General features: G+C 47.1%; 1 protein-coding gene across 1 annotated transcript in view; it reads left to right on the top strand.

Annotated features, from left to right (window-relative positions):
* Window positions 1–23,073, top strand: part of LOC119382879 (uncharacterized) — a 476,078-nt gene that overhangs the window by 201,170 nt on the left and 251,835 nt on the right. Inside the window, exon 3 of the mRNA XM_037650771.2 lies at window positions 10,965–11,208. Within this exon, the coding sequence (XP_037506699.1) occupies window positions 11,075–11,208 (134 nt within the window). The 5' untranslated portion in view covers window positions 10,965–11,074. The remainder of the gene's footprint in view (window positions 1–10,964; window positions 11,209–23,073) is intronic.

Consider the following 23,073-nt stretch of genomic DNA (forward strand, 5'->3'; position numbering starts at 1 on the left):
GTTACCCGGCCAGACGAACTTTCGTCGAACTGCTGACTGTGCAGTGGCGCTTAGAAAGTTCTCCAGATGTAGTTGATTTTGTTATATAGATACATCGTTGCGTTGCCTGTTCTTGGTCGAAAAATTTGAACATCCCGGGAAATTTCACGATGGATACTGATATCGGCACTCTGCCAAAGATAATATATTTGCGCAGAAACGACGAATTTCTATTTTTCTAACAGGCATATTATATTTACATCAGCAGATATAAAATATTTAAGCTTCGAACGGGCTCCGGATGTCACTTCTCTCCTGAAGAAGCTCATGGCCGGCTCACCGCAGCTCTGGGGACGGAGCCGAACTCGGTTGTAACCGATCGTGACCATAATTGGCCTTCACGAGCTGTTCCAGGCCTCTCTGCACTGCACTGCACCGAACTGAGGACGAGGCTTGTGTTGTAAGCGGATTTCGATGGTCGATTTGGAGCAGCTTTGGGTGCTCATCTTTTTCTTCATGCTGCTACTTAGTTGTTGTGGGGATGGGGACGCGCGTGTTTTTGCTATCCGTGCGCTAAGCCCATCTGAGATTCGAAACCACTGCTTTCTGATCGTTTTTATTCGGCTTATAGTTTATCTCAATATATGCATATATAGCGTGCTGGAGAACCTCCATCCATATTCATTTTAGCCGAGAAATTGTAAGCGTGCGGCCCAAATTGCTGCAGTTATGATCGTTATTTGAATAACACCACTTGCCGTTATAGCTTCCGTGCTCTGCCGTAGCCCTAAGAAGCATGTATAGAGATTCCAGAAGATGGAAAATTGCTGCCTACCTCCAGTGCAGCGCGAAAGTATCGAGGGTGGCCGTAGCTTCTTCTTAGGATAAAGGCTTTGCCCGTGGGAATGAAAGCCCAGAGCCATGGTTGGAATCCGGTATCATATCGAGATCGGGGCACGCAGGGAATTTAGAGTGGATACGAGGCCATGGGAGCGGATATGCATTCCTGAAGAGCTCGTGGTTATTCATGATTCGTGAACGGAAACTTCCGTCAAAATATGCTTATAAATCATGTCACGAATAGACTTTGTGGATTACAAAATAATCATAAGCATCTTCATGACTATCGGCATTTCGGTCAGGCAACCCATTTTTCTTTCTTTCTTTTTCCCCTCTGACATCCCTTTGTCTGCGCTACAGGAACGCACCTGTTGTCTGTTCCACGCGCCCATGCGTTACATGCCCTCTGTCCATGTCCATCTAACGTCAAGGCTCTTGACTGGTTCTACATTACCCACTTTGTTACGTATTAAGTGAAAAAAAAAAAAGAAAACGTTACATTATTTCGCGGTTGCTTAGTTGCTGCATCTATTAATCATTACTTTCGTTCTTTTGGAGCAACGAATCTCGGATAATGGGAATAGCTGGCTCTAAAGAGGACTCTCTTAATTTTTTTTTTTTTTTAACTTGCTAAGTACACGGACCGCGCTGTGTTGGGAAACTGAAATCACTCACCGTTAAAAATTAAATGCATAAACAGTGAGGACAAATTTAGCGTCCTGTTAAGAACAGTGCCCTAATGAGATGCTTCTTTTGAAAGTCGACATCACCTCTATTCAGCCATCGGCAACGAGTCCTTTTAAAGCGGCTTCTATGTCACTCTATCTCTTGCCTCCACTTTGTCAGCGTTTTCATCCCTTGGAGTTTGCCCCCACAAAGGGCAGGCCACTGCTGCCTCATTAGGGAGAGCCCGGCTGTACATCACTCATCCATTAGAGCCAAGGAGCGAAAAAAAAAATGTTCCCAAGTGCGTAAACGTTGGGTTCTTTTCAGCCGCAATGTTAGACGCGGGTTCCTCGCGATCATGTTTCTCCCTCTTTCCTCATTTTCTCGTCTTCCCGGAAGCAAATGTTTGGCCACTTTGTTTTGTTCGCGGAGAGCGCCACAACGCACGTCTGGCTTCCTCACTTAAGACGGGACACCGTTGACCGACCCACGCTGCGGGCGGTTCAGCGGTTGTGTATGATCTCCTGTTGCAGTGTCTTTGGTTTCACGTGAACGATCTTGTAATGCTGCTCGCTAACGAACACTTTTTTTTTCTTTCTGCTTTCTTAAAATGCCAGTATGTGTTGCTCTCACGTCGTCGTCATATACGCTGTGCAGGCGCTGCACTGTTTGTAGCCAGTGCTTTTAGTTTCCTTTTATCCCATTTTCAACAAATCTACCCATAACTACTAATACTTCTACCCAACTTTAACCTTACTACATATCCACACAACATGAAGATAACAGGGGCAGAAAAAAAAAATATGAAAGCCACAAGATTGATTCTGCCAAGATTGACTCTGTCTCTTATTAGTAAAACCTGCTTTACTATCCGAGCCATCGTTCCGTCGACAGTGTTGTCGGCGTGTCTACAACGTCATCATCGCTGTCGGGCCAGCTACCTCTTTGTGGCGGCATATTAAGTCACCCGGCCTAGCGGGATTTTACGCGTTTGTTTCATTGTTTCTTCTGCCTACTAGCTCTCTGGGAGTTGATTAGGAGTACATTCTTAATGCCTGTTTAAATCTTCATATCGTTATCCCCCCTCCCTCCTCCTCCTATCTTTGTCTTTCCCTCCTTTTTTTTTCGGTTTACTAGCCGACCTCTACGATTGCCGGTTGATTTGTACATAATTTTTTTTTATAGTTTTCTTTCCGATTATGTGATCCTTTGGCAGGCGCAGCATAGCCATAATCTCTTTCACGACAGAACAGATGAACAAACCGCGATAAATGAAAATACTCTTTCACATTAGAGGACTCTATATAACTGTCGCCGGTGCTCTCGCCTCGATGTCACTGCGCAAATGTAAAGCGGACTGGGCGTAATGAGTTTGAAATCGATTACCGTGTTGTGCCTTTCTCTGTTGTCAATCTCTTTTTCCCATGAGCGTAGTTTGGGGAGAGGGAAGGGAGAGCCCTCGCCCTTTCTCTCTTTTTCTCTCTCTTGAATCTGCGTTTTTTCACGCTACCACGGTGCATTCGCCCTTCCCCTAGCAGAAAAGTCGCGAAGCGCCTTGCGATCTCGGAGGCTTTTGTTGGGGTCTTACCGGATGTCCCGGCCCTACCAAAACCCTACCAAAACAGTGGGTAGCACAGGAAAATGTAAAAAGCAGAATTTCCGACTTGATAAATACACTGCGCAAAAATACACGAGGACCAGAAGGAAACACTTACGGCAAGCAAGCAAGCGCAAACTATCATCAGAATTTTATTTGAAGAAACATGAATATATTTTTTTTATTACGACATAGACTTGCCCTGAAATAATAATATTTTGTGTGTACATGTGCGCCGTTAGGCCGGTGTTATGTGTGATGTGAAGCAGTGTCTTGTGGTATATGTTATCATGTATCCAGTGGTCATAACTAGAGTTGCTGTATATGCTACCTTTAGGTAGCATATACAGTAACTCTAGTTACTATATACGGTAACTTTACCTCTAACTCTACAGTAACTCTAGTTAGCATATACAGTAACTCTACCTAAAGGTAGCATATACAGTTACTCTAGTCATAACTGGTCGTGTCACTGTATCGAGGACCGGCTTGCAGGAGGTGACGGGAGCGTTCCGACTGCAACCCTTGGCATGTCCGTATAAGATGGCATGCATCTGCTTGCATCACTGGAATAGAGCAGTACGGGCACGTAGCACTCAGCGGTAAATGCGACCAGTTCCATGGTGAGATGACAGCCGCTGTAAGGGCCACCCTTGCCCGAAGCATCCTAAGCACGACTTCCTCCTAGTGATGCAAAACTATCGGTAAATGGCCTATCGATAGCATCGATTGTTTATTTCAAACTATCGATATTGTAAGGAAACTATCGATAGCACCACTATCGATAAACTATCGATAGTATTACCGATAGTGCAATCGATAGTACCACCGGTAGCATTACTACAGGTAATACTATTGGTAGTGCTGCGAATAATTATGCCATTGTTGGCCGACGATATTGCCAAAACATTCGCGATAGCCTACGATCAGCAATACTCAGTTCGTTTATGAGGAATATTGTGGCGAAAAAAAAAAAATAAATCATTTCAGCAGCGAAAATGCCGGATAATGCCCGTCCAAAAAAGATATATTCAAAAGCAATCAGTTACATCTTTTAGCTAACAAGCTTAGTTCTTGATGGTTTTATGTTGGGACGTGAAACCCCAACAATTACTCTTACGAGAACGGAAATCTGGGCGAGTTTGTAAGAATTCATCATAGAGCAGGTAGCGCAAAAATTACGGAAACACAAGCAAGCAACATAAACACGAGACGAGCGCTCGTCTCGTGTTTATGTTGCTTGCTTGTGTCCCCGTAATTTTTGCGCTACCTGCTCTATGATGAATCCGAACAATTACTATTTGATATTTTCACTTTGAAATCAGCCAATGTAATATAAATTTGAAGCCACATAGTTCCGCCATATGTAACGGCTTCCTTTCCGCTTCAGATGAACAGTTCAACTTAAGTATCATGTGTCAGCGAAGCATTCTTGTGAAAGAACACGAGCATGTCAACTTTCTTGCCCTTCAGCCTGCTCCTCCTACTCCACCATGCATTTACTACGCACTCGAGGAACGAAGTTTATACTGCAGTGAGTTCGCGCGGTTGATTTTATACTATCGATACTGTTCTATCAAACTTACTATCGATAGCGCTATCGATAGTTTTTTCTACCATCGATAGTTAGATAGTCACTCAACTATCGATAGCATCGAAAGTGCTATCGATAGTTCTGCATCACTATTTCCTCCGCCCTAGTGAGGTGAAGGGGGCGGGAGCAGACACGCGGTAGGATAAGAGCGCGTGTATCCTACCGGAAAACATTTTTATGGCCTTGAAGTGAGTTCAGGTGGAAGGCAGATGGATGGAAGATCTGCATTATGAGGGCAGTGTGTCTGCTGGTCAGCAGCAATATCGCCAGTGTTCGCAGCATGGCCTTGAATCCAATGTACCCTAACGCAAGTAGCTGTGCTATGATTCATGGTTTGTATCGCCTCGCAGATTGCCATCGCCTTGTGAACTTTCTTGAGTACCTGAATAGCCGCTGAAGAATCAGTGAAGATGACAAGTTGCTTTATTGCAGGCAGCTGAGACGGGACATCTTGCACAGCGTCATCGATAGCTTGAAGTTCCATTACTAGAGGACTGGCTTTCGTAGACAAATAACGCTGGTGACTTCTGATGAAATTGTGCGTAGTACTAAAAAATGATGTCCTCTAGCCGTCTTGTAGAGTAGCAGCATCTGTATAGACTTCACAGCTATTAGGGCATGAAGCTTCGATGGTGGTGCGTTCGTCAATAATACCTGTTTTATTGCTGCGTCGTAATTTCGTTGGCTTATTAGTTGTGATAGTGGTGAATTCCCCGGGAGGCATTTAATCGGGCTGGTTATCAATGCGAGAGCCGCCTTGAAACTGAGCATGCAACAACCGGAACATGTTGCTGTTTTATTTCACATGCCTTTTCCCTTTGTGAGATTAGCTCTGCAGTTGTGTTGAGCTGGGCATGTTCATGTAAAGTTGGTATCGGAGTGATGCGGGGTAACGCCGTTATTGTGCGCATTGCATCACGGTTAATGGTCTCCACCTGTGCCGGCTGTGCCAAAGTCAACCGTTGAAACTGCGCCTGGTGTAGAATTCTTGGCTGCAGAACTTACGCGTACGGGCCGTCGAGCTAGGTCAGTACGAGCTACATTTGATGCTATGCGACGAATAACATGAATACTTATACATGCAAAAGTATAAGTATTCATGTATCTTCAAATAAAATTCAGTTGATAGCTTGAGCCTGTCTGTTCTAAGTCCTTCCTTCTGGTCCTCGTCTTTTTTGCACAGCATATTCATTATGTTACACCAACTTGCCCACATCGAGCTCCTTCTGCTTCGGATTTTCCTAACCAGTATCATTCCTTCCTGTAGAACAGTTGGGCACTCGCGCGCTCCCGGTCCATCGGCCGCATTCTCGATGGAGGCGAAAATGCTTGAGGCCCGTGTGCTTAGATTTAGGTGCACGTTAAAGAACCCCAGGTGTTCGAAATTAACGGAACCCTCCACTACGGCGTCCCTCATAATCAAATCGTGGTTTTGGGACGTTAAACTCCAGCAGGTAGTGTATCCCGGTAGCGTTTCTCTTTGTTCTTAAAGAAGAGCGTCAATCGCGATTCCGCTCAAGTTGTCCAATATCACCAGCGATTGTCTAAAGCGAGTGTGGGCGCAGTCAGCCAGCCGCGACGGTCCGTGCTTGTCCACCACTCGTTCCGTGCTCCCCGGTGTTCGGACTCGCCGCATCTCTCCATGGTGACCGAATTGAAGGGTGTTCGGAAAAACTCGGTCTCGATGCGATGGCTCGTGCGAACGCCCAGCGTGTGCACTTGTATGTATACGCTTCGCACCCCCTTCGTCCGCAGAGCCGACAAGAATGCGATACATGCTTATTCCATTAGCGAGCGAGCCGGAGGACGCGTCCGTGCTCTGACAGCCGTCTCCCTTCGTGATCGTAAGAACGAGGGGCGCAAACAGCGAGGCTTGGTCTCGCAAGTGCGTGCTCGTTTGCGTGCCGACTGCCTCTATCTTTCCGCATTGTTTTGAAAGGGTGTTGTGTGTACGCAGCCCTTCAGCTCTGCTGATTGCCGTAATGACACTCCCTATTTATTCCCGAATGAACAGCCCTCTTAGCTATGAATAGCCCTCTTTCTTTCTTTCTTTCTTTCTTTCTTTCTTTCTTTCTTTCTTTCTTTCTTTCTTTCTTTCTTTCTTTCTTTCTTTCTTTCTTTCTTTCTTTCTTTCTTTCTTTCTTTCTTTCTTTCTTTCTTTCTTTCTTTCTTTCTTTCTTTCTTTCTTTCTTTCTTTCTTTCTTTCTTTCTTTCTCAGGAGGCAAGTCACGAATCGGACGTGAGGATAGTAAGGAAATCGGCAACAAGCAGCAGCACGTAGCATGTCGTGGCGATATCGGTCAACAGCTTGCAGCTTGTGGCTTGGATCACGGGGATATCGTTATCGTACGACAGTCGCATAAACATGGTCCATGCGATACAAATCATATAAGGTATATATGAATCTCGGTCTTCTTATACGTATACGTACTTTCTATCATATGCATCGAAGAAACCGCATCATGTGATGGAGTGATCCCGTATGAAGAACCCACTTGAATATTCACTATGGGTTCTTTCCAGGGGATCCTCGGTACATACATTTGGGAACATGCAATCACACACGACGTTCCCGTTATGTGGTAAACAGGTTCTTTCTCGACAGGGCAGTTATGTAATTGCAAAGGTTTCCCATGATACACAAGTCAATATAGGAAAGACGTTGACTACGTTTAAATGCACAGAAATACCCCATAAAGTGGACTAGAGGATGACCGTCGCCGTAGCTCAGTGGTAGAGCATCGGACGCGTTATTCGAAGGTCGCAGGTTCGGTCCCTGCTGGCGGCAAGTTTTCTTTTCGTCCATTTTACTTTCTTCACATTTATATTCTAATTACTACACATAACACCCCCTATACATTCCTTGGCATTATTGTCTGTTAGTCCTGAATAATATTGTGTCTAACAAGTAAATATGTTTGATTTGGCCGCAACATTGCTTGCGGCTGCGTTTAGAAGAGGCCATTTGAATATTAAAGGGCTCAAATGCTATTTTCACTATCGTCATCTTGGATGCTGCGCAGCCATCTATTGCATTAGTGCAGCGAGAAAAACGCAGCCTGAGAAGGGCTGAGTGGACGGCAAACATACACGTTGAGGTTTGGTCGACACCGCACTTAATCGGCGTCCGCGGCGTGTTCTGGCCGTTTATCGTGTATTCCCACTCGACTCGCAACAGCTATTTGTCGAGCTCTTTTCTCGTTTATTTTGTGTGGATTCCACGAAATGCAGGCGGCATGATCGTTGGCGTCAGCCGTGCCTTCGGAAACATTTTATTTATTCGGGTGCAGGCCGAAATGTAGGAAAGTGTTCTGTCGGCGACTTTTCCGCTTGCTTGTACGTACATCTATAAATTCTAGAAAAGGCAAAATTTCCGGGTAATATGGAAGCTTGAGGGTGTGAAAAATTCGTCCACTTGTCGAAACGTCGGCTCCCGCGACACCCCGTGTTGACGAATTTTTCATACCTATAAATTCTAGAAGAACATTACGTATTTGACATATGTGGCCGCACAAGTGTCCCTATAGCTTTGGTCTATCATGATTTTAACGTCGAGATGGATGACTTGACGTTACCTTTTTACTGGCACTATAGACTGCTGTTCACACGTAGCAGCAGTTTCCGATAATCCTATTTTCCCGAACGCTGTCCTGTCGCAGATTTTTGTGGCAGTTTTTGTTCGCGATGAATTGCAACCTCTAATTGCATCTGCACTTAGAAGTTGCAATGAGAAGTTACGAGGGAAAAAGAGTGTGAAGAGACGGGAAGAAGGTCAACCAGACTAGTGGCCGGTTTTCTACCCTACAGTGGGGCTAAGTAAATGACGACTAAAAAAGCTGGAGACAGCCAGTACCGTATGCACGCACAGCAGAACAACAGTCGGTCGCTTGCTAAAGAACTGCAGTGGGACATTAGGTAATAGCTTTCTGTGCCAACGTACTTTCGGAGTACAGTCGGCTTAGTGCGGTCTGCACTAAAGATATGCGCTGGGCAAAGATGTGCATGTAAAATGATGCAGTGGCACTCAGAGCGCGAATGAGTTTTGAATGGCCTTATTGTATTGTCCCCTGGATGTGGCGGTGAAGAAAGCAGGGAGCAGACGAAACGCTTTGTTGGGCGAACTTGTGCCCAGTACAAGAAAGACTCAAAGTACTACAAACAACGCGCGCTGTACAGTGATAACCGCGAGCACGGACGTCGGGCTTCGACTGGTCTGCTCGTCTGTGAAATGCGTCGGCTTTTATAGATGCCTTATCGAACGTGCCAGCGTAATCGGTGGGGCTCGCGTTAGTTCTATAGAGTAAACCAGATTGCTCTCTTCCCGCGCGTAATCATAACAGAACAGTCTGAAACAATCGCGAAGTTTCCGAGCATTGCGGTGCGGCCTGGGACGAGTGGTGACAGGTTTTTGTTGGTGAAGCCCGATCACATTGATATAAGAGGAGTAAGCGCGCATGGTATATTTGTCGACGTCCTTGCACTGTGAAATGACGACGGCGTGTATTAACGCGATAGCGTTACAGAGCTCGTTTCGCAGAAATTCCGCCGTCGGCGTCGGTGACGGCGTCGCTTGTGAGCGAAAAATCGTCGGTGACCGAAAAATTAAGATGCAAATAAAATAAAAAATAAATCTTTTCGGTCCCATTCAGGATCGACCCCGGGCTGTTTGCGTGGCAAGCAGGTGTCCTACCACAAAGCCACGATGTTACTCGCAACTGCTTCGGGGAAAAAACACTACATAAATGCCATGTCACTTAGTGGAAGGAGTCTCCTTAACGCATTTAATTCGGCAGGTGTTACGACGAAAGTGAGCCCATTCGGCGATTTGTCGGCGCATTGGCGAGGCCATCAAACTACGTTATTTGCGCGACGCCATGCTTCGAAAAAAGCCGGGATAGTGCACCCATCGTCGCAAAAACACACACAAACTTGCAAACAGCTTCAAAAATGGACATCTATGTCCATTTAGCGGAAAACATATCAAGCAAACAGCAAACATTAGATAATGTGCTGCCAACTGTGAGGCACGGTGAGAAACATGTCTCGACTCTAGCACAGGGAAGTGCTTTAGATCTAAAACCAGTACCGTACCGTTACTATTCGCCGCGAGATCGGGCTGTAGGGGGCAGCACCGTCGCCGCGTTTGTGTGGATAGGCGGTCGGCGGCGCATATACAAATGTACGCAGCGGCGCTTCGCCGTATGCGGTTTGAGTCGATTTTCGGCGAATAAAGTGCGTTGAATGCAGCCTAATGGAGATGTATACGCCCTCCATTGCCACATGAATGCACGAAACCGGCTTTACGTTCATCTTACGTGTGAGAGAAGCGCAATCTCCCGATCAATGACTGGCCTTCGGTCACATTCGTGTTTTGCACTGTGCTCGATGTTTTACCTTGCTTTATTTGCACGTGTTTAAATTGTGTTTTGCCTATACCGCAGTACAAATTGTGTTGCGCGACTAAGCCACTTAAGTATTTACTTCTTGCTCTAGCGGCTACAAAAAAAAAAGAGAACCTGTATTTCCGCGTAATTAGATGAAGTAGGACTTTGTGCACTCTGCTTTTTCTGTTCGCATGAATACGCGTAGTGCTATAAAAATGCGTGGCTTAAGGTCTTTTTTACCGCTAATAACAGGCCTCTGCAGACGCTAGTTCATTCTTTGCGGTATCCCAAGGATTTCCAAATCGCCAACACTTCACGAGATGGTGTCGCTAAAATTCTGCGTTCACACCTCGACATTTAGTACTTTTTTTTTTCGTTTAGGACGACGCCAAACGCACTGTGTGATGTCCTTGAACGATAAAGTGGTGCTCACATTGAAATTATTTTGGCGAATGGAAGGTACGATGGTTAGACCTAGCGCCATACCGACACGTGCATGCACTCACTTGTTAGAGTTCATGCAAGTCCCGTAAGGCGAAATGCCCATGTATATCGCGTTGGCATACGTACAAGCATTTGATACTCTGCTAGCGCAACGGAATAAGCTGTAACCTGAGGACGTGCATGGCGTACGCACACATGCGAACACGGTGTGGCTAGCAGACGACGCAAGGAGCCATCCACACCACGGGGTTTCGTCCACTCGCCGCTAGGTGCCGACTCTGCTCGATCTCGCGGCCAGTAGATACATCGCGCGCGCGTTTGTGTGTCTGTGTGCGTGTGTGTAACAACACTCATTAATAAGCATGTGCTTAGTGGTTGAAGTACGCTTTAGGGGCCGGATTTCGCTATCGCGTTCAACTCAAAGGCGAAGCTTAACCCATTTTTTTTTCTCTCTGTGCAGATGGCGCGCTCAGGACCTTGTCGGTGAGTTGCATCTGGCAATGAAGGGTCCCCTAGTGCCGCGTTGATGGTGCAGCGAGGCATCTGCTCCGGCGTGGCGGCGGTGACGTCATGAATGACGCCGCGGACGACGAAGGGGGCGCCGCCGTGGACGCGACCGCGCTCTACCTGGCCCAGCTGAACCAGCGCATCCGGCGAGGATGCACGGCCCACGTGGACGCGTCGGGCCGCATTTACTACATGAAGTGAGTACTGTACGCCTCGCTGTTCCAGGAATCCTTACAGCGTCATCCATCAGTGTCGTCGACGGTGCATCGTCAATTGACGCGTCTGCTCGATGCCTTCCTAAACACGTCGCGAAAGATGGGCCTCGAAATTTATGAACCATTTCACGCTCGGTCTTCTAGCCGAGCTGTACTTTATTATTATTATTTTTTCATTTCGAGGGATTTGCCGCAGGGACTCTGCATTAATATTTTAGAAGAACATCAAAGAAATCCATGTGGCCCTGTTTGTTGCGCGTCTCTGTAGGTCACTGCGTTGACTCAGAGCAACGGTGAGTCAGCGAATTTATTTTCCGCTAGTCTTACTGCGAGCACCAATCTGCAGATTCTCAATAAAGTTTTGTCCTGTGCAGTCCAGCCTGCAAGTACAGCCATCTGGGCCGTGACTGTTCCTGTTCTGAGAACGAACGTTTTGACCGTTGTGCGATTTGCCGGGGAAAGTGCTTCCTCTAGCCTCTACCAATCGCGTGCGGCGCCAAAACGTCCGTTCGTTTTTAGAACGCGTACAAGCAGGATAGCGCCCATGCTCCATTTGGCTCTAGTTTGGCCTCCCTGTGTATACCGCACTTAATTACCCTAACTAATTCATTTACTAAGTTAGTTAGTTAGTTCGTTAGTTAGTTAGTTAGTTAGTTAGTTAGTTAGTTAGTTAGTTAGTTAGTTAGTTAGTTAGTTAGTTAGTTAGTTAGTTAGTTAGTTAGTTAGTTAGTTAGTTAGTTAGTTAGTTAGTTCTACAATGCTAACAGCACAGCCTTTTTCAGGCCGAGACAGCGTGGGCCTTACACGATGAAATGAAATTTCAAGAACTTAGCAGACAAAGACGCCGTAGCAGTCGTAACATAGTACTAAGACTGAGTTGTTCCAGTAGTGTCCCGTAGTGTCCGGTAGCGCTGTGATCCTCGGTTAAAGGCCGAACCATATACAGCGTATTTGCCAGCGTTTTCTGACGTTGCGTCCCTCGGCGTCGTCGCATCAACGCCGTCAGAGAGGGCGGCAAACCATATGAAGAGCGTTAACTCAGCGTCGCACAGCGTAACCAGAGGGAATGAACCTGACACCTCGTAAAGCAATGTACAGTTTCTGTCAATGGACCAACAAGATATACTCCTGATTATAGCTTTTAAGTCTCATTTGCAGTTCTGTGGTGCAAAAAAACGAGTTACAGTGCCACCGAAAAGTTTTTTTTTTTATTTGACTTGTAGCGCCAGCTATTGGCATTAAGAAGAACCACAAACTTGTAATATATGGCCTCTGAGCTTGAAGCTGCCGTACATCTTTGAGGCCACGTATTCGGCCAATACATTCATTCCTGCTAAGCCTACCGATGAACTTGAGTACGGCTCTCAAAAAGAGTTCAAAGATATCACGAGCACTTTGCTGTCGAAGCTTCTAGGGAACAAGCTAAGTCAAATACAAGCATCAGTTGAGAACTTAAGGACCACACAGTGCGCGGCGACGACTTATTAGATCCGAGGCGGGCGGCAGCCATTTTGGCAGCATCGACGACGCCGTTACGTAGCGGAAGTCGCTGCCAGCCGCACGCTGATTGGTCCTTCATCCATCGAACTGCTTCCGGCGTCGACGCTGCCGCCCGTGATGTCTGGACCGTCCAGAGGTGGACGTTTCGGCCACCGTCACCGGTAGCGTCGACGTCGAGGGACGCCGGCGTACGAAACGCCGGGAAAACGCCGGCAAAAACGCTCTATATGGTTCGGCCTTAACCCTTCGAGCCCAAGGAACTTCACGTCGGTGAAAGCGCCGACGATACGAACGGCTTCTTGTGGCGTGGACGTACGATAAGTGGTTGTGAGGTCAAGATATCCTCATTCATAGCCAGCGGAGCTAGGCGCCGTTGCTTTGTGCGCGTTTCTGTGTGTACGTGTACCACGTGAGACGGGAGTGCGTTCGCCAGTGCCGCACTTGTGGCCGCGCGCAGCCGGCCCCCTTTTTGACGCAGTGCAGGACGACGAGACGGAACTTGATCGCGCTATTGTTTGTACGTGCATCCGTACGTGTATCGATCCTGGCTTTTGCGCTCGAGTCGCGCCGAACCTGACCGCGCGCACGGGCGGCTCACTCGCGGAGTCGGGAGCGCAGCCCGGAGCGTGGGCTGCGCCGGCTTCTTCTCTAAATGCCTGCGGCGCTGCGGGAGCTTGTCGAGCCGCCACCTATGCGGCCGGCACTTACGTGGTTCAGATTTCGCCGCGAAGCACGTGTCCTGTAGTAGCACCTGTACCTTCCGAAGGGCCCCTAAACAACCTCTGAAAACACAAGTTGAGCGAGCGCGTTATTCTCTCCCGGCGCTTCCGGTCTTTTCGACACAGTTCGTGACGCCAGCATTATGTTCACGTGACGTCATGAGGAAACAAAGTCTTGATTTGTCAATATACGAGGAATATCAGTTGTGAATTGTCTCCTACCCTGCTTTGCCATGCACGCCCGTTCTGCCTTGACTCGCATGGCTACAGTGCGCGATCGACTGATTTCACTTTGCGCGTTTTTGACTGCGCAGGCGAAGGTAACAGCGTGTAGCCGAAAAGCGCGAAATCCCGATAGAGTAAATGCTTAGTGTTGACATTGTCCACGTATTCTATGAAGAAATAAGTGGCTTGGAAGAGACAGCGCCTGTAGGAAGGGTAGTGAATGCAAGAAAGAAACCATACCCTCCCGTCTTTGAACTCGGAGTGCTGTAGGGTCCCTTTAAGGGAGACTGCACACGGGTGTGTCTAGCGGACATTAAAAAAATCGCAGAAACTTTTGAACAAGACGTCTTTCTGGGCCTCTCCAGCGAAGGTGATGTCCACGATATTGCCGACAATCATTTTGCACCGAATTCAACTTGCCTCGACCACAGAGGCTTTCCTTAGCTAGTCACCATAGTTACTCGTATACTTATTTCTAGCACTGCTTAATGTTAGTAATCGGTGGCTTATGTTTGATATGCACTGTTGTAAAATCAACAAAAAGATGACTCAAGCACTACTTTTAGGCTGAATAAAGAAAGTTGGGGGACGCTTGAGCTTCGCCTTTAAGAGCATAGAACGCGATAGCGTAATCGGGCCGCGTTCGCATCGGCTTCTCAATCGCTAGCCTCGCTTCGCTTCTCGGCGGACACCTCAACCGGGCCACAAGGAAAGGGAACGTCTGTGCGAGTATCATTGGCCCTTTAAAATTATCCTACTTTACCTATGCTGCAAGTACATTTGCGAAGTGCCCACTATGCTATAATTCTTCCATTTGTGAATCGGCAAATTAACCCCCCCCCCCCCCCCCCCCCCCACGCGTCCGTAAGGCGACACGTGGAGCTACGCAGCTGCTCACTTTGTTGATGCTCGTGCTGCTGATGATGATGATTAAATATGTCTGAGGGCTTTGTAGTAGGTGGTCGTTGTGCAGTTGACATGTTTTGACACCAGGCCTAATTCCACGTTTTGCACGCAACTTTGAATGCGTCAAGCAGACTTCCCGCGTCACATGACATTTGTATGGGGCTTTTTTCGTAAGCAGTTTCGTCCAAAGGCGTGGCTCTGTGGTAGAACACCGACTTGCCACGCAGGAGGCCTGCGTTTTTTTTATGTTTCTTTTTTAATGTTTCTTTTTTTAATTATTTGTTCATTTGCATCGACCTCGAATTTTCGCTCGCGGACAGCGCTGATTTTTCTCTCACAACGTAAGACGCCGACGCCGACACCGGAATTTCTGCTACGCGAGCTCTTTAACGCTATCGCGTTAAAACGCGCGAGCAAATGTGCAGTTAGACCGAATACAGTCACATATTGCTGGAAAATTCGAAGTTTTCTCAGACGTAGTGCTCCATAAACTTATGACGCTGAGTGTATGTGAAGGCCTCTGACGACTGTTTTTTTCTTACATTCTGCGTTTCCCTTTTACAAGTCGTGTAACACTGGCCACACCTTCGGCGGGTCGAGTTCACCATCATCCACTCTAAGTCTGCGCGTTTATCTCATGTAATCCTCTTAGAGATGTGGAAGCAGCGCGCTTTCGCTGTTTGAACTATCACCGCTTGTGGGCCCAGGCACGTAGGCAGGGGGGGGGGGGGGGGCGCCCCCCCCCCCCCGAAATTCGTCCAGCCTTTTATGTTCCCGGGCAAATTTTTTTCTTTTTGCCATGAAAAGACTTTCTTTCGAATAATTAGGCCTTGCCCCCCCCCCCCCCCCCCGAAAAAAAAAATCCTGGCTACGTGCCTGTGTGGGCCTTTCTACTTATTCGACATGGATGGCGTAGTGCGTGTCTACGGTGCTCTTGATACATTTCAGTTGATGTTGTGCGAATAGCACATGAAGGAGGAAAAAAAAAAAAGATCCAGTTCCACGCCGTGAAGACAGTCGGACATGGTAAGTGCGCGAGTGTATGTGATTGGCTAGCGAGATCACGTGGTGTCGTAAATTCGCCGCTAGATTTCAAAATACGAGCGCCTACGCATTTCGAGCATCATCATCATCATCATCCAGCCAGCAGCAGCAGCATTATTTCGAGCATCATAATCTTCATCATCATTTCGTTTTTTTTTTTTGTATTCATTCAGTCACTCCCCCCTCTTGTCACGTGACCTGCGTATCACCTACTACGGCGACTACTACTACGACGACGGCGACGATGGCACAGGTGTAGTGCCCAGAATATACTGTTCTATTAGTGCCTAGTATATTCTAGGCACTATAGCACAGGACACAGGGGACGATGGCACGGGGCTAAGAAAGCTCTGCTGTGAAAAGGAAGAAGGATTGAACCGGGAAACGGGGACGACACGACGCACTAACTAGGTTCGAAATCTTGTTTTCTTGAGTTACAGAGTTTAATGCGTAAACGACTATACGCTGAGGGTGGTCTCGGAGCACAGGGCTTTAAGAGGATGTCCTGTCAGTTGGAGAACAGAAAGAAAGGATATCATTGAGCTGCAGGGTCGCGCTGCTTACAACTGTGCTCTTGATAATTTGGTTCAATTTGAAAAGAAGAGAGAGGGCGAAAGAAGTCCTACTTATGCTGTGAGGAAAATGTGATGGGACAGCTTAATGGATCACCTCTACAGCCGACGGCGGAGGGCGCTTTTAGTCGACGATTGATTGAGTTATTATACAAGCGCTTGCAGCGCTTGTATAATAACTCAATCAATCGCTTGTAGGCTATAGGAAGGTCCCATGCGCCTGTCACTGGAAAATGCGATAAAGCGATCAAAATGGGCATATTATAAAATCATCGGGGAACCCGTGTGATCTGACTAAAACGTAACTGATAATATATAGCAAGTAAAAGCGGAAAAGCTTTTCGCCAATCAGGAAGGCGTTTTTTAACTTCTTTTCTTACTGTTTTGCGTGTGCTAGCTTTTGCGACAGGCGTATTCGTCAGCTGAAGCAGCGGCATACGACGCGGACTCCAGTGCGGAAGTGGCGGTGAAGCCCTCGAGGCGTCTGAGCGCTAGCGTCTGATTTTTTTCGCTGGCGACGAAGTGTGGCTTGAAAAGCTGTGCGTATGTTGCGGCAGTGTGGAGAGGAGAGTGGAAAAGGATAAATGAAAGGCGGAAAGGTTAACCAGAAGTGAATTCGGCTGGTCGCCCTGTAACGCGAAAGGGGAAAGATGAGGAAAATAGAGCGATGTCAGAGGGAACGGTGAAGTTGTTTTCGTGTGGGCATTCATTTCGAGTAGGTGCATGTCTCTCCTTTCCGCTCTTTTCCCACTCGACGTATGCGCCGTGTTCCCTCATGGGTTGCAGAAGTAAGCGCCTTCCCTAACCTCAAGCCGTGTGTTCAAAATTTGAAATGGGAGTTACTGCTCCACCTAACTCGACACGGAAGTTATCCCGGTTAAACATTTCGTCTGACTCTCAGATACTCCTGTCTCCTTTCCTTACTTGGTACGAGGACGAGGTAACTATCTCGTGACGTTAGTTCAGGTTAAAGGCGCTTTTCTTGGTCTCCACGAAAAATTGACACCGCGCGGTAGGTTAGTGTATCGATGGTACGTCGCGAGTTGACCATTTTCGATAATAATATGCGCATAATCGGACTAAACGGTTTTTCATTTAAAGTTTTCTCTAACGGGGATACTTTTGCGGTACGGATTTTGATACGTCATTTTCTACATTTTTTTATGTTCATAGTTGAAGCCATTGACGTCGTGTCTAACTTTATTCAGTGTATCGACGCTTTCGTCGGGAATATCCGCGTATTATTTTGCAATTTGCCCAGCATTTACATTAAGAGAGAGCGAACGCCTGTTTAACCGATTAAAACAGATACTCCGACTTAACACAACAAAATATAACAAAAAACTACACAGACGTTTCGCCACCTATGCGGGTGGCATCTTCAGTATGAACTGGCACCGAATGAGCGAAGGTAACCCAGTCTCATTCGCTCATTCGGTGCCAGTTCATACTGAAGATGCCACCCGCATAGGTGGCGAAACGTCTGTGTAGTTTTTTGTTATATTTTGTTGTGTTAAGTCGGAGTATCTGTTTTAATCATGAACTCTCCCGGCTTTTGGAACATTTTTGCCTGTTTAACCGGCCGAAGATCACCGTTGTAGCAATGCTGAGGGCATTTCTTCAAACCAGTTTTTAGAGTTCAGCCCATGGCTGCACCGTTCGGCTGCACGGAAAGTTATGATGCTGATGATGATTAGTGGGTTTTTGTGGCGCAAGGCCCACGTGTGGCCAAAGAGCGCCATGACTTTTTATGTGGCGTTAGCGGTGACCAATGATTACGATGATGGGATGTATCACGCCTGTAAAATCACGCGCCATGTAGAAGCGTGTGCGCACAGTGTCAGCTGTAGTTGCATTCGGAACACACATCACGACTCCTTTTGAATGGTCGTGGCATACAAAATAAGCTAGGTCTAAACATCGTCGATTTTCTCGAAAGATGAAACGTAATAATACTTTTTAAACACGTTTTTTGCAGCTGATCACTCATTTCACTGTCTCTAAGGTGAACAATATAGGTAGTCACTTCCCAGTTAATTGTGTAAAGTTCGATTGAAAGCAATGGGCGCAATTGGATTGAAGCAGTTGGATTGCAGTTGCAATCATTTGGAAAGCAATTCGATTGAAATCAACGAAAAAACTCACGGATCTCAGGAGAATCTGGGTGTTCTCTTCTGTGTTTATATCGTGGTGCTGAATCTTTAGCACATATGATCGTTTCCACACTGTCGGTTCAATTTCAAGGGAGCACTCACTTTAACTGGCTTAGATGGATAAATAGTTCTTTTGCTGGAAGAAGCCTGACGAGTGCGTTGACGCCAACTCGAGTTTGGAGAGACAGTTTCGTAATAACCTTTTCAATTGAAAGCAGCCTTCCTTCCTTCTTCTTCTCTTCTTCTTCTTCTTCTTCTTCTTTTGATCGTGACGCCGTTGTATTTCGAACGGTGTCGCTCTATATTAAGAACTTTTGAAAAATCTCCCGAGCGCAGCTTATTTATGTAGTCAGGGTCCTTTACATCAGGGTCTATTGCTTTCAACGTGCTAGCTATGTATATATAAACTAGCCTGAAAAGTTAGCTTGCATAATTTACTTCGCGACATCTCTGTTCGCTGGTTCCTTATGCTTCTTTGAATATCGAAAAGCTTACGATAGGGTCGGGGAGAATAAACAAAAGAAAGATAGACTGAACATGGTCAACGCATTTTGTGATCCCCCAACTCCATGGAGTGCACGTAAATAGATCGACGCGTTTGCGCAGTACCGTCTCCGCGAGAGCTTTACTGACGCCGGTAGCATACAATTTGATTCGCCAAATAGATTGCCGTCCGAACGCTTTAGCGTGTTAACGTTATCCTCTCTCTCTCTCTCTCTCTCTCTCTCTCGGCTTGGTTGCGTATATGTTTGTTACGAGTGAGGACAACACAGCGTAGATAACGCCGCAACCCTGCGCGGAACCACTTATCTCGTCGCTGCTAGATTAATGTGAAGCCCGAAGTTTGGGGACGCAAAACGCCGGGCATGCATACAAAACAACGTAAAAAAGGTATAGAAAAGAACACAAGCAGGACCTGGGTCTTCGGGTAGAAGCAAGGACGATCGGCAGCATCATCACCATAGCAACCCATAGGCAGCACTGCGTTGCCATGGTGATTTGTCGCATTTCCAGCTGATGTGAGCAGGCTGCAGTTTGAAATTAGTCGTGTGCCAGAATGATCTCGTTATGTATTTTTTTTTTGTGGTGTACTTTTCCTCGTCACAGTTTCTCCCGACACTGTGTATTGCAGCTTTAAATATCGACCTTTTTAGACGCGTTCCTTGTTCATTGGCACTTGCCGTGTTACACACACACACACACACACACACACACACACACACACACACACACACACACACACACACACACACACACACACACACACACACACACACACACACCACACACACACACACACACACACACACACACACACACACACACACACACACACACACACACACACACACACACACACACACACACACACACACACACACACACACACACACACACACACACACACACACACACACACACACACAAAAAAAAAAAAAAAACACGCGCGCGCGCGCGCCTCGCGCTTTTGCACTTTTTGTAGGCCTCGGCAAACGAGGTATCTGGACTAAGGCGACACAAGGTTTGCACACATCGTAATTACAGCCACTTGCACCGCACTATAGTAGTAGTAAGTGAGTTCACATCTGTAATTATTGCTTAACTATGTATACTTTCTTTTTTTTTTTACCTTGCCCTTCATCCGCGTATAATTCCACAGATGGCAAGTCCGTGGAATTACAGTGGCCTGTTCGTAGGTGACGTCCAAATCGACATCTCAGCAATAATTTGCCTCTGAGTAACACAGACGGATGTCGAAGGCTATGTTTATTATGGCTGCATGCGCCGCAGGCAATTCGCAAGCGGGAGACACGTAGCTGAGGTCATGGTTTGGACTCCTCGTATACAGCGACCGCTCACTCCACCTCATTCTTGCAGCTCGTACAGGAGCCGGGGCGCCAGAGTTTACTTTTGAAGATACGTATAGGACTAACCATTGCAAAGGCGAATGAGACTGTCGCCGGTTTGCTACTCGGCATTGCGGAAGGGCTCTTAAATATGCAACGAAGGAGATGCATTCGTGATGCGCGGACGTATACAAGTGACGAAACGTTTATCGTCGAGTCCATCGCAAGTGGTCGTATATGTCAATGCTGGTGTATCTTACGAAACGCGACAACGTTTTCATGGCTTCTCATATCTGTGCGCACGAGGCCACAGTCCCGGAGAAAGAGAGAGGGGGAGAAAGTGATCTGGATTAAAGGCAGAGTGATTAACCATGTTAACAGTCCTGTTTGCCACTCCGCACTTGAGGATGGGTTAAGTTTATGTAGGACGAGAAAAGAGCATCCAAAATATCCCAATATAGTCATGGCGGGAATATACTCTTTACCCTACAGCAGAACACATTTCCTGTATTCCGTCTGTCATACACGATATGTAACGCGATTCTATAGTATACAGCGATGTTGTGCAGTCGCCTCTCGCTTCTTCTAAGCGTCGCCACTTGTGTGTGCAACGTTGCCGGCGCTGAGACGGCGGCTGTCCGCTAGCGTGGCAACGTTATGCACGCACACATATGCGGCCCGTCCTATGGGCTCCCTGTGCACACACGCACACAGGAAGCGAGCGGTCGACGCATCGTACATGTAGACGCGCGACACGCTTCCTGCATTAGCCGCGGCGTCGCCCCCCGTCGCCGGTCGCTGGTTCGGCTCTGGTTTTCGCTCGCCATCGGCGGCCGGGCTCGTTGCGAAAGACAGGCGCTCCACGCAGGTCGAGGCGGCTGCGCTACGACAGCAAAACTCTCCCGTTTTCAGTGGTAAACTCCAGCGGGCTGCACAGTAACTAAGGGAGGCTAGCTTTTCCGCATTGCATCTTCTGCCTCGTCTACGGTGCGCACTGCGGGGAAAGAAACGGCGTGCGCATCTTCACTTCTTTCCCTTCTCGTCTATCCGTCGCGTTGTGTGTATTGTGCACAACCTGATTCTGACCTACTATACTGCACTATTCTAAACTATTCTGTACTACACTACACTGTACTATAATAGTCCACACAGGTGGTCGGCAACCTTTTGAGACACAGGGCCGAGTTGCATGAAGCCGAGATGGCGGGGGCGGCACGGGGAATAGAGGCGGTGGGTGTTTGCAGGCAAAAAGAAATTCGGCGAATTGACAATAATGCAGGGAACTGGCATAGAAATCGTGTTTATTTTCAGCACGCATGTCACAAGGTTGCAGTTTACAAACATAGGTTACACCGCCCCTCCACCACCACCAAAAAAGAAAGTTCGGTACATCTCACGCCTCTGGGAATCAGTTTCATGCGAAGCAGTCAGCGAGTTGTTGTCTATGCTGCATTTTTTTGCTTTGAGCCAAGCGTTGCGAGGTGGATCGACGTGTTTTTGTTTTTGTAAGTGTAGTAGTTGTGTGCACATCGTAGGCTTACCAGACACGCCGACTACACTGGCGTTGAAAGGGCAACTTATGGCCTGACTTAACGTCAGCACTCACGTTAGAGCGCAGACGTCAGTATACTATCGAAGCGAAGTGCACATTACGCTGCGATGATGTGAATATCATGCGTAACTTTCGTTAGCGTATTCATCCGGGGTCGGGCAACGCTCGCATATAGCTTGCTGATAGAATCATAGGGATACAATGTAATCTTTATTAGACTGCTATAAAAGCTAAGGCAACACTTCAACCCCAATTAACGTTAACCCATGACGCCTGTATCAAAGGAGTACAGATGTAATGTTTATTGCTTTGTTAATAAATTAGATAACCAGCATAACCAGCACCACTACCACAATTGACGTTGCACCGATATTACGCCTGCGTAGGCTGTTTTTCCAAACCAGTTTATAGACCAGAACACAGCGAATTTCATGCGCATCGCCATATTTGCATCGCGCGTCGCGCCGTCTATCGCACACGCGACGAAACAACATGCGCGGGCTGCCACGCCAGCAGACGCTACACAGAGCAAACGCGAACCTTCCGAAACTCAGCCCGTCGGAGAGCGTGTTTCGCGTCTTTTCTAGCCTGGACATTTTCGCTGATTTTATTGGAACATCAAGAACATCTTCCTCATGCAAGTCCACAATGTGCTGAGTGGGCTGCGGAAGCAAACCTCGTCAGATACTTACGCTGTTACATTTATAAAAAAACGTTCTCGTTGTATTACGCGTGAATCGTAATTGCAGTGCAGCTCGCGAAAGAGTGAAACGATGTTTTGTTGCCCTATATTAAAAGTTGTGCACAAAGTTTTGTGAAAGCTGATCATTTCAGCATGCATCGCGTAATAAGTAGAGTACGCCTTACGTGTAGTTTCGCGGAACGTAATTTTTGTTTCACGGGCGCTCTTACAATAATGCGTCTTGCTCACAAAAGCGTGCTATCAGAGAGTATAACCTGCAGTATCGTTCAGCGATCCCTTTTGGAAGCTACCTGCGCGATTTTATTCTTGTAACGATGATGCTTTACAAGCGAAACTGTGCTACTCTTAGTTAAGCCGGTTAGCTACGCCTGCGACGTAAAGGACACTGGCGCGAGTACTGTTTACTTACGTGCCAATATATGTATTATGTGCAGTTGGATGCCTCGTGTCCAAATAAATTTGGGGACATCAAACACTGAAATGAAAGCACGAAATTCTGGCCAGCTGTTGAGGAGCACCGTGCCATTTATTACGTTTTGAAGACGAAATCTCGAAGGCGTGGTTGCCATCAAAAGCACTAAAGCTTAATACTACGTTGAAAGTGGCAAAGCATGCTGATTGCTTGT

The sequence above is a fragment of the Rhipicephalus sanguineus genome, chromosome 2 (genome assembly GCF_013339695.2).
Source record: "Rhipicephalus sanguineus isolate Rsan-2018 chromosome 2, BIME_Rsan_1.4, whole genome shotgun sequence".
Lineage (NCBI taxonomy): Eukaryota > Metazoa > Arthropoda > Arachnida > Ixodida > Ixodidae > Rhipicephalus > Rhipicephalus sanguineus.